This window comes from Zosterops lateralis (assembly GCF_965231275.1).
Source record: "Zosterops lateralis genome assembly, chromosome: 6".
Classification (NCBI taxonomy): Eukaryota; Metazoa; Chordata; class Aves; order Passeriformes; family Zosteropidae; genus Zosterops; species Zosterops lateralis.
Genome location: NC_139761.1, coordinates 27380269 through 27393439, shown reverse-complemented (window position 1 = coordinate 27393439; position 13171 = coordinate 27380269). Strand labels below are relative to the sequence as shown.

At 34.3% G+C, this 13171-nt stretch overlaps 1 protein-coding gene across 2 annotated transcripts in view; it reads right to left on the bottom strand.

Annotated features, from left to right (window-relative positions):
* Positions 1-13171, bottom strand: part of PRKD1 (protein kinase D1) — a 112708-nt gene that overhangs the window by 46918 nt on the left and 52619 nt on the right. For both annotated transcript variants that reach the window (XM_083863475.1, XM_083863476.1), the window contains exon 2: positions 9459-9597. In XM_083863475.1, the coding sequence (XP_083719601.1) occupies positions 9459-9597 (139 nt within the window). The remainder of the gene's footprint in view (positions 1-9458; positions 9598-13171) is intronic.

Genomic DNA, 13171 nt, shown 5'->3' with positions numbered 1-13171 from the left:
AAACCATTTGCAAGGATTTTTCCAGTGTTAGCTCAGAATTTTAAGCAGAGTGATAATAAAAGATTAACATTTATGAGTCAACATGCTTGATTCATCTGTACACTCTGAACTTTTAAAGTTCAGTTTTGATGTACTTCTATTTATTTGTGAATTACTCCACAGTTTCAAATCTAAAAACTATACAACTCACTAGGTTTAAGTTAATTTGAAATCCCATCACTCAATTCTTTCATTATGAGTTTAGCCATTTTTCACTCAAGTGGAAAAAACAGCAATACCTCACTTCACAGCTTCAGGCCCTGCTAATCACAAAACACTGCAAAGGTATCTATTTAGCATAGGAAAAAAAATTAAATACTCTGCAGGTTTACTGGAGCTATTGATGCAGTGATCAAAATTGATTCTGACTACTGGCACTAAGGAGCAGCCCCAAATGAAAAAAAAAAAAAAAAAGGCACTTGCTCCTTTTCTATGCTCTGACTGATCTAAATTAGTATCTTAAAGAAAATGTTATGAGTTCTTTACATCTTTAGTTCCTCTTTTTTTATGTTCTTCACTTTTTTTTTCCAAGGATTCTGAAACAAAAACTCAAAAAGAAGAGGTCCTCAAAAAGAATTAATAGCACTTGTAAAACATATTTAATTCTCACAAGTTTCTTTTATAATGTTACTGGCTAAAAGTATAATGGAATTAAAAGTACAATCTTATGTTGAATTCAGTAAGGAACGAAGGAACCACATCAGCATACATTAAATTATTTTTAATAAAGTATACTGTTAACTATCTGCAAAAGTTTAGATATCTTTTAGAATTACTAGAAGAATTCATAAATATATACCATTCCAGAACAAATACAAGTGGGTGGTTTTGGGGTTTTTTTGCATAGTTTTATTGGATGTCCACAGGCCCTGATGGGATGCACCCAGCAGTACTGAGGGAACTGGCTGATGTCCTTGTGAAGCCACCCTCCACAATCTTTGAATGATCATGATGATTGGAAGAAATGCCTGAATTCTGGGGGAGAGCAAATGTCATTTCCACCTTCAAGAAGGGTGAGAAACAGGACCCAAGGGAACTACATGCCCAACAGCCTCACCTCTGGAAGGTAATGACCTAGCATGACCACTTCTGGAACATGCTTTAGTGTCTGTCTGATTAATAATGCTTTCTTAAGGTCTCAGATCTTTGACGACACCATCAGAGATATGGAAACAGAAGCATGACTGTATATAACCATTCAGTTTTCTCAGCCCCATTTGAATCTTTCTAGGATAACACTAGAAAGGGGAGAAGGGAAATTAAAAATGCTAACAAAATGCACGAGATGACATAAACTGGAAGAAATAAATTAATTATTGTTCTGAATTGTGGTTGATTTTTTAAAAATTGTTTACAAAAATTCAATAATGACTCATCACAGAAACATCTCCAGTGCCTGGCCAGGCAGATCAGAAGGCCAAAATTACATAAGCAAAATGTTTAGTTGCTCACTAAAGACAACAGAAGTGTTCTACTCACAACATGTTTACTCAATATTTCACCCATGCACATAAATAACTAGAAATTAACACCAGGAAATGGTGATATTAATATTCCCCACATGACATTCTGTGTTCAGTTGCTGTGAACAGCTATGACAGATAAGGAAAACCACTAGAGGCATGGAAGAGACATATAAGGAGAGATTAAAAGACTGGAATTGTTTTGTTTGGAGAGGAAATGAGTAAGACTTTACTGGACTCAAGAAGAGGAGGAAGCAGACCCCCTCCCTTCCCCCCCACCCCCCAAAAAAAAACAAACCAGGAAACAAACGTAACTTCTACAGAATAACCTCCTGCACTACCAAACTACAGTGATAGGAGTCTTCATGTCCTAAGAAGCAGGAAAGCCCTCCAAACTTCTTTTTGGCAACAAGTCACATGCTAAGTATGTTAACAGAAACATTCTTGGGGCCTCCTTAAAAGCCAGAGTGAGCCAGATTTCAGCTGGAATGACAATATCTCCAGGCTTAAGTCACACTACCATCGAGATATAAAAACCAGCAGACTGCAATCTGTGGCAGTTCCTGAGTATCGTCCTCCTTAGTTGCCATTTCTGATTGTTACATTCCCCAAGGGAAGGAGGTCTGCTTGTTTGTGCTCAGACCTCTTTTAGCTACAAACCTCAAGCACTTCCTAAAAGAATACGTGTATGTTACCACAAAGGGCTGCAAACATAATTGATTGGAAATTACTATGAGAGTGTGCATTTCTATTTGCTCTCTCAAAATCAAAGCCAGCAGTCAGCCAATGGAAATAAATTTGATGAGTTCAATAGTGATATTGAAAGATATATTTTTTCATAAGCCATATTTAATTTGAAGCCTACTGAAGCACTGAGTTATTGAGACAACTTCAGAAAGAGTAAAAAAGCAGAGAGATTCTCCAAACAGTAGATTTTTTCCTGACATACATCTGAGCAGTGTAGAATACACTGTCAAGCATGCACATAAGTTGTCTGATGGACAAGTTATTCCAAGTGGGTTACCCTTTATTTTTCAATGTGCTGAATCATTTATAGTTACTCTCTATTTAAGACTACCACTATAATTTAACAAACACACTGATACAAATGTTTAATCAAGCACATACTGGTCAAAGAAACTATTAAACAAATCAAAGAAAATTCTGTATGACAAATCAAGAGTTTTCTGCTTAGCTGAAGTTTTCTTCCCCAAATATTCAAAAAAAAATTCATACAGAGATGATTTTTTTTCCTAATGTACAACTTCAACTGAACCTATAGCAGTGGTCTCCAAAGTGAGGTGCACACACCCCTGGGTGTGCAAAAGACAATCCATTAGGATGGAGAAAGAAAATATTATAATTTCAGCTACACATATAAATTTTAAATAAATAAATACAAATATTGGAGGTATATGCTTGAAGATTTTTAGTTATGAGGTACACAAAAAGAAATTTGTACTTTGCCACTATAACGCTAAGAAAAGCTCAAGTGCTATTAAAGACACATCCTGTGGAATAACTTATACCTACATCCAAGCTTCACATACCATAGATGTAAAGACAGACTGAATAGTAAATAAATTTGTAAAACATTAAACGGAGTTGATCTACCCTTTGATAAAAATATGATTTTTATTATCATGCACTTTTTTCCATCAATATTTCCTTAATTATAAGCCTTCCATATTGATTCTGAATGCTAATCAGATGCTAGCATTGCATAGCATAGCGTAAGTCTAAATGAGCACACAAATATCCATACTGGACAACATACTGCAGAGTCCAAGTTTCATTTATCATCTCAAGTCTTTGGAGAAAGGATCAGCTGACACGGGGGCTGCTGAAATACAAGTCTTGAATATTCAACATATTGAGTTACTCCTACTAAGTGGATTGTGCTAAACTAAATTATAGCATCTAAAATATTTTTAAAAGAGTAAATGTGATATGTAACATATTAAGAAAACTGAAGAAAAATTAATAAGAAAGGTAAAAAAATTGCCTCATGAATTAAGAATATTTTAAGGAGAATAAGGGGGGTTTTTAACTCCAAAGGCATTAGGATAAATATAATATACAAATAAAATCAAGATTTAATTTCATCTGCTTTGGAAGTTGATAGGTATTTTTTAATGCATTAACTACAATTAATTAATTAATTAATTAGTAGCTAATCAGCTTCAATTCCATCTTTCTTGGAAAGCTGGCTGTACAAGTTATTGAGGCGAGGCCTGGTAAAGTTATATGACATGAAATATGTCTCTTTTCAGAAATCATGTGATAGGAATACAAAAGCATAAGAATTACTGGATCAGACAAAAAATCTACTAATCCCAGAATCCTGTCTTTGAAAGAGTTCTCAAAGCAACACCAGCATTCTCTTAAACAGTGAAGGTGACAAAGGTGGATGACACAAGGGTAGTGACATTACAAGCCATTTTCTGTTCTGTTGCTACACCTGACACTTTACTAGTACTCATTCATGAATGTATTTAACAGCACAGACTTAAGTACCTTGCTGGTAACCTGCTTCCACAGCGAAAGTAACATGGACGTCTACCCTTTGCTTCCTAAGTCATAAACAGTTATTTATCCATTTGAGCATTTACCCTGCTCTCATGAAAGCATAGTTTCTTTATGAGCATTTGGACTGAGAGTGTTTGAATTGAATCTGGAAAACCAAGTGAAATATCTCAAATGAACCGACAATTTCATTAAAGAGCACACAAACCGAAAAAATATTCTCTCAAAAAAATCAGACAATTAGAGATGTCTAAGGCTGGATATTTGGATGGATCTATTTGGTAGCAATGGAACAGTGACCTCTCATATATAGGCACTGTCCACTGTTTATCATATATAACACAGTTATATGGAAGAAAAAACAACGAGGCTAACATAAACAAAAAAAGAAAGAATCTTTCAGTCCTGAGAACTTCAAACACAATCATCTATCTGAAATTCATGACCCAAGAACAGTGTTAGACTAATGAACATTGAGGGATACAAAATCAATCAACTTTAACCTAATGACAAATGAGCCTTATCTCTATAGAAATTAGAAAAATGATAGCTAGAGAAAATTGAAAGGACATAGAGGAAGAATAATTCTTAAAGATTTCATCTTAGACAGAATAAAAGATTTTGTATTTCTCAAGACACCAAAACAGATTGCTAACATAGCCATGAAGGCACCAAGAGAAGGATGCTCTTCAATCACAACAAAGCAAAATCAAACTGTGACCAACTATGTAAGTACTATAACATTATGTTCAGAGATATAACATCACAGTGTTTCATCTCAAGTTGAACTAACACTACAATCTAGTTATGTGTTGATAAATGGCATTTACTGTAATTGTATAGCTATCCACAGCTTTCATTCAGCACAGTATATTTTATGATAGGCAGTATAAACTGTACTGAATCAAAATAAAAGGTCCACATCTAACAACCAGGTGATCTACCATCTATGTGATATTACAACAGAAACAGCTTCTTAACAATAGCAGTGGATCAATTCCTGCCCTCATCAACTCAGCAAGGGAACGTAAAATAGCTGCCATTTAACTTTCTTGCTTCAGGAATCCTGCCAAGTTAAGCACAACTGCTCACAGCAAGCAGATGAAGTAGATTTCACTAATTCACACAAGATACTAACATTTCACTGCCTGCTTTCCAGCAGCAGACAAAAACCTCTTACATCTCACTGTAACTTTGCCTAGTAAAAAGATAGAATTTTTATAAATAAACCCACATTAAAACTGTAAATATAATTTTCCCCCCCTCTAAATCCTGAATAGATTTGGCAAATTTACACAGCAGTTTGAAATAAACTTCATGAACAAAGTACAGAAGAGGACAAACTATGCTGATAAAAACAAGTTTAAAGACATGTGAAGTAATTATTTCCTTGAAGTCCTCAAAAAGAGAATACAGATGAACAGAACCACAGCCATCATCATCTGTCGAGCTTGCTCTACAGAGTCTGTGCCTCCATTTAAGGGAAAAAACAACAAATACCATTATTCTGAAAAAAGTCACAGATACACAGATGAAGGGTGGCAATTGCACATACAGACAGCTTTAAATAATATTTTCAATGCATCATTCATTTCAGAACAGGGCTAACTCATCTAGTACATCTTTCCAGATCTTATGCAACAACTTTAAGTAAAAACTTGTTAACTATTTAACTTCTCTGCAAAGAAAGGTATTAAGGACAGCACCTATCATTAATATCAATTCATTGGCATCAACAAATTGCAGTTGAAATAAATTATTTTTATAAGCTAGTCAAAACAACACTGAAGATCTCCAAAAACATAGGTGTTACCTTAAAGAAAAGAGCTTATCACAACAAAAATAATCCATTCTGTTCAAATTTATTGTGAATTTTACATTATGCTATTTTGGTAATTAATGTTTGCATCCTATATTTCATGAGTGGAACATGAAAGTTAACTTTTCGGAGAGCCAGTTGAAGATTTCAGCAAATAAGTCTCGATCACATCAAGACTGAAGGACGTTTTTCAGCTTAAACTCACTTTACATAAATATGCTCCCTTTTCTTGAGCAAACCATAACAGTACATTTTAGAGACAGAGAGCTCTAAAAAGATGTAACTTCTGGTTTCTATTCCTTCCAGCATTTATAAACGACTGACTACTCATTTCCAGCCATCTTTTACTGTAACTTTTACTGCAACTTCTGTACCTTGCTTCCCGATTTTGGGCTGCCTACTAATTTTTAATGGTATTCTAATATAAGGAACCCTTCCTACAAATATACTTTGACAAAATCCTTTCTCCAAAGAGTCATATCCTTTGTAGTCTGATGCCACAGAACTAAGTGTATGTTGGATTCAATGAATACATGAGCAGGGACTTCCACAGAAGTAGTAAAGAATTTTCCTCCTTTGAGCATCTGAAGACAAGATGAACTTTCCAATATTTTGAAGAAAAAATTAAATACAAAATACACAGCTAAGAAAACAGAAACATGGTGAGTTATATATTACTGCCAGAAGAGTATTAGTGATGCTGTTCAGTGAATGCCCAGGAGTGCGGCCTAATAAACCAAATGTATTCAACATACAAATTTTTGGTTCTAATAAATTTCTCAAGTGTTCCCATATTCCTGTACAAACAGTATCAGAATCCCATAACTAAAGTGTTCAAACAGATATTTTAAAAATATATAAAATAAAAGGAAGAAAATAACAGAAGTAAAACTAAACCCATATTTATTAGGGCTACTACATTCATAATAAAAGTTCCCTTTTCCTCTTTAGTGTGCAGCTAACCAAGTCTCATACACTCAACATACACTTTTGCTTCCACTCTTGCAATAGTGCTTGACCTTTCAGTTCCAGAATGCCAGAATCTATACTGGCACTGAACCACAATTCATCTGGGTGACTGCAAGAGCCCTGTGCTTATCTCCTCTGGACGAGTCAGCAGACAAACACACAGTATTTGTTCAGCACATTACGTGACTCTTGAAGTCCATTAAAATGCTACATTGTATTGCACCAATGCAAAATGTAAGTAATAATGTTCATTAGGAATACAAAAGCACAGCAGGTGCTGTAATATGAGCTGAGTAAATTTCTTGTGTTTCACCAGAAATCTTTTGCTCTAACACCAACTGTTTCAGTTATATTGCATGACATCTGCAGGTACAATTTTCTTCACTAAAACAGACTAAGGTGTTTCAGCTACAGTGAACACCTCTCCCCTGGAAGTTTCTGTAGATAATTTTGTTAAAAGAACTTGTAATATAAGCTCCAAACCAGAAATCAATCATATTTACTAATTCTTAAACTGCCAAGACCGTAAGTGCAGTAGGAAAAAAAAACAAAACATGGATGGTCCAGCTTTTTTAATGAAGTTTTAAGTCAATAATGAAAAATAGAAAGCGCATAGTACTGATTGTGTAACCCTGTATACAAGGACTGACAGTTCAGCTTTCTCTACTCTGACCAGTATTGACCTGAGCAATAAAAAATGAATGCAGTCAATCAGTACAGCTTTTGACATCAGATAACAGTGCCTCAGGGAATGCTGACCCAAAGCCCAAGGAGTTTTCAGCAGCAAAGCCATAGCAGTAACAATGTGCTCTACTGCCTCTTTTGGGCCCCAACATTCAAAAACAATAACCATAATATACCTTGAATTTACAGAACTTTAGAATGTATATTCTGTTCAGTTCTCTGTAATGAAGGCTAGAAATAAAATAATCAGTTCAACATACGCATCTGAACACATATTGTATTTCATTTGTCCTTCCACCACTCAAGCACTCATTATCATACACTGTAGTGCTGAAGGCCAATCATGTTTCCAGAAGGTCTTTTTCATCCCTTCAAAATAAATTTTCAAAGCATCCTGAAAAGGACTTCTTATGGTCCTGTATTTATACAGACTTTGTCATTTAATTAAAAAGGAGATAACCCATCTACAGCTACTTTGATATGCACTATTGCCAAATTCCATAATAATTTTCAACTATTTCTGAATATTTTTAAATAAAAAACTACCTGCATTAGTTTGAATAATTTCCTAAACATTACAGATTGTTTATACATTTCTTTCTCATTTTCAGTGTTGTAGAACTGGGAATACTTTCCCCCCCTTTACACGACATAGGAATTATCTGCAAAAATTAATTGCTTTATTTAGTTTAAGCTCATTTGGGGGAGGACACTAATGCTTTCAAGTGGTTATTGAGGAAATGTGTTTAATTTGAGACATCTAACTGAGGGTTTTCATTTATAATAGTGCCATCAGTCAGGCCATGACATATTAGCAGTTTCATTTGCTGTCCATTGCTCCTAAAGATTTAAACAGCTAATTTTGGCAAGCTAGAAGGTACACTTCAGAAGCATATAAACAATATAAGAAATAAAGCACTAAAGTCCTTGTTAACTTTTTTCACTGCATCACAATTACTGATGTGGAGTGATTATCCTTTGTGGGAAATATTCAGATTGCTGGTATCTTTTTCAATGTGAAAAGCTTGTTTCCTGATATGGAAAAGATTATTGATGACTTACAGGAATGACATGCATTATTCCTTATTTCACTTTTTCCTATTCTAATTAAAGAATATGGAATAGGGTCTTACACAAGAAAACTAGGTTTAAAAGCTCAGTTGGCTTAGATTATGTAACCTAACTCTGACTTACACTCTTTTCAGCATCCATTAGGACTTAGCCTTTCTCTTCACTAATCCTACACTCTTCTGCAGTTACAATTTTTACTTTCATATGGCATACATGTCTCTGTACTTTTAAGTGTCTTTCCAGATGCTCTAACTGCATGTTCCAACTACAAAAATTCAACCCTTCAACCAACCTTCCAAGTTGAGTTTTCCTTGCCAAATAACACCTTTACATCTTTCCGGTTCCAGCGTTCACTGTACTGCACACCCATGCAAACTCTGCACCATTCCTAGTCACACAGCTGGTATCTTCTCACATCTAAGCTTTTGAAAAGTCCTATTGACACCTAATGACATCCTCAGACTTCCTCTATATTTAAGTCACATAATTGTGCTCTCCCCTTCCTCTCATAATTAAAAGAAATAAATCATGTAAAGAGAGCAGCCTTGTAAATCATAATTATGCAGGGCTTTGAAAAAGCAATTACTCTATTTCCAGTGGACATTTTCATAGCACTCTACATAAAGCAAAAAGCTTATTAACATTAACCTGTTGCTTAACTAGTAATATGGATGAAAGAGATTGTTACAAAATATACAGGGCAACAGAAAAAAAAAAAGTAAAAGGCATAATATGCCTATATACATCTGAGATAGAAATCAAGAAAAAGGAAATTTGGATTGTGTGGTCCCTCACCTATGCTGGGTCAAAATCTAACTGGAAGAAAACTGCTTTGGATATTTTCATTTGCAAAAGAATGACAGTAATTTTCATTGTTTTTTAGTTACCTGATAAGACAACTTCAACTAGGTCCCCTTCTTGGATATCTGCAGCTGATTTCACCAACTGGAGAATGTTTTCAGAGGTAGGGTCATGGCGGAAGAGCAAGATTTTGTCGTACATTCCATAAAAACCACATTCGGGAAACTGCAAATACAAACCCATGAGAATTTACTATGCTGTAAAACACAGAACTGTAAAATACAGAACTGTAAAACACAATTAATAAATAATGAAATTTTCAGAACAGACTGGACCACTTCTCAAATCAAATAGATATGATCTAGGATATATGTGATATATATTTTTTTAATCTATGAAAATACTTATCACTATATTCTGAAAATGGTTTTTCCCCCAAGCAAGTAAGCTCATTTGCCTCTCTCTTCCTGTGAACAATGCAGTATCCACTAGGAAATGAGACAGAAGTAAATACATCCTGCAGCCACTGCTGGTAACTTTTTCCTCACACAAGTTCCTGAGTAAGATGTATTAATTAGACCTGGAGCAGGTGTTTGGACTGAATGTCCTTTGGAGTGCCCTTCTAGTCTATATGATATATGATATGATATGATCTTATTCCATGATTCTATGATCTCTCCTCAATGTCTGCCCAAAAGATGCTTTGAAGCCAAAATAAATATATTTCAGCTCTGCCTAAGATGCAAAGCTTAAATGATAACTCAATATGAAATATCTATTTTTTGAGACGGAAGTTACCAGGCACATAAAACAATGTTTCAAAACAATATTTCAAAATGTAATCATAATCATTTGTTTCAATGCAGAGAAAGTGGAGCTTCAAAATCATATTAAATCCTGTTTAAACTAAAAAAAGGTTTTTTAAAAACTCTGAAGTTATACACTGGAGATTATTATCTAGGTAACTTCCTTCTTTTTTTTTTTAATTTTTTTTTTTTGCTTTCTGCAGCAAAAAAAATTTCAGCACTTTTTTTTCATGCTCCCAGCCTAAAGAACTAAGACTTTGTTCTGAAAACACAATCAAGAAGCCCTTTCTATGTTACAAAAGAATCCATTCAAATTTACATCAATGCACTACTCCATGTTTTGGTAACGTGCAATGCAAAAAACACAGTGACAAGTACAGCCAGAGAAATAAACTGGTATGTTTTGAGGTTATACACAAACACAGTGATATTCCTAAGAATTTTCTCTTCTAGAGGCAGTGAAATATTATTCTTCAAAATGGGAACTCCTGATCCTTTTCAAAAACTGCAAGATTTTTCTCATTTCACTGGATTTCAGAAACACCACAGGCATTTCCCTCTGAATTCATTAGGAATTAAATTGTTTGCTCTCTCTTTATATTCCCATTCCATTTGCTCTTTTCAAATAGTTCTACTTTTTCTACCTAAAAAAATGTTGTAAAATTACACATACTATGTATGTATGTAGAAATAAGTGTATCTGAGGTAAAAGTTGTTATATTCTGTAGAAAAAAGTAAATTCATTCACAGTATTTTTTGATAAAATACATACAAGAAATATCTTCTGTTTGAATTAGTTTTTCGCAGATACACTGTTCTCACGTAAAAAAAATTGATGGTTTAATTCTTCAAGCATTGTATAAGGACCAACTGTAGCAACAGCGACAAAAATTCCCTCAGCTAAGCTTATTCCTGCCAACAATAATGCTGATATGCACAGACCAAAGTAAACAAAAAGAAGCCACAGTGCTTGGTGTGACACCACCATAAACAGAGACAAAACAGGGACACTATGGTATTGGAGCTAATTTCTCCAACACTAATAAGGCAGCCTTGTTTCAGTATAATTGCTGTTTAAAGTAGAATTACCAGAGTTAAATGGTCATCATAACTGCCATAATGAGGAAGCACAGTACACCTGCAAGAATCAGGAGTGGAAGGCTTGCTTACAAGGGGTTCAGAAACAGGATGTATTTCTGGCTGCTTAACAAGTCATCAGTAGCCATTAAGACATCAAAGCTGTCCATAAACACCTTGTTTGCCTACACCAAGTGTGAAGTAAAATGAATCATTTCAATGGCCTTTCAGCGTGATTCAGTCAAAGCTGCTTTTCTTTACAAGTGAAACAGGAAAAATGACCTTTACAGCATAATAACTTGCTAAACTGCCACAGTTTAGCTATGTATTTCAAATGTGTCCTGCCTCCTCCTTTTTAGAAATAAAAAAATCAGCTTTTTAACCTCATCACTTACCAGTAATTCTAGGTTCCAGATTTAAAATTTAGCAGGATTTCTAAAACAACTCAAATCTATCCCTTAGGGATATTAGATAGGGTTAGATATTAGATTAGGGTATTAGATACCCTTCTGTCCTGGTTTAAGAAAATGTAAAGGGAAACCCTCTAAAATGAGTTCTCCCCCTCTGTTTTAACCAATCCCTTTCCACCAATAAAGGGAAACAAAATATGAGTAGATAAAAGTGAAAAAATAAATTTACTAACAAGTGGAACTACAACAGGCAAATAACAGACTTTTATTCCAAATATTGAGCATTAAAAAAAATGCTGTCTAAACATTCATACCGAACATGTCTTACATAATACTGTAGTACCTTTATGGTAAAAAAGGGAAAGTGTTACTAGCAGTTGAAATCACCTGTAACAAGCACACTGAAATTGTTTCCTCCTTAATTTTATAAAAATATTACATCATGATTATCTACCCCTAAGACTTAAAAGAAATACAAAATAAAATCACGTTTTCAGATTAAAAACACTGCTGATCAGGATATCAAATAATAATTTGTTACTGCCCAGACTGTGGGCACTTTGGCAGCAGATCATCTATTAGCAGATCTAACACAGGGTTAAAAGGAGCCTCAGCACTAATCTTTCCAAGGAGATACAAAATAGAAGCAAGCATTGAAGGGGTTTTACCCTTAGACATGGTAAACATCTCAAGAAAATCCACCAAAATATTTTACTAATAACCGTATAGAAGCCAAGTGATTATGCAAATTCTGGATTTTCAAGTAATACTAAAAAGACACAAATTCCAATAACTAGAACGTCTAATTGTAAGTATTCAATAATTCATTTAATCCACTATCCATTGCATCAGTCAGTAATTTCAATGGCATTGGTCCCTCCACATGCAAATACACAAGCTGAACTACGTACATCCATAACTGTGCTGTTATTAGCAGTTGTTCTTGAAACAAGGATCAAAGAGAAGCTGACAAAAGAAGAGTTATATTTAAAACTCTATTTATTGTGACAATCAAATTACTTTATTATTAGAGAATGAAACTTTACAAGACCTGACATATCTAAATTATAGATATCACGTATTTCCAAAATGCTAACATATTTCCAAAGTGAACTGTGAAGCTTTGCAAAATTAATTAATAATAACAAATCATATGCACAGTTACTCAACTTCCTCCTTTTCTGGTAAACCACAATTCAGAAAGGAAATTAACTTCAAAGAAAGGTAGGACTCTCTAAGGTGGGACAACTCTTCACCAGTTTGGTTTAATAGTTATGTATTTGAAAGATTAGCATAATAGCTTTGTCAAATGATAACAATACAAGAAATAAATTTCTTCCACCTTTAAGGAGTTAACCTGGAAGAACTGGAAAACATATTCTCTAAAAAATGATGTTTCATTGCAATTAGTAATGCTGTCTAACAGTCAAAAAACTCTGTTGCTGTGATAATTTTGCAAAAATATTTCTTTAGACATACTAAAATTGCAATATACAGGCAGACAGA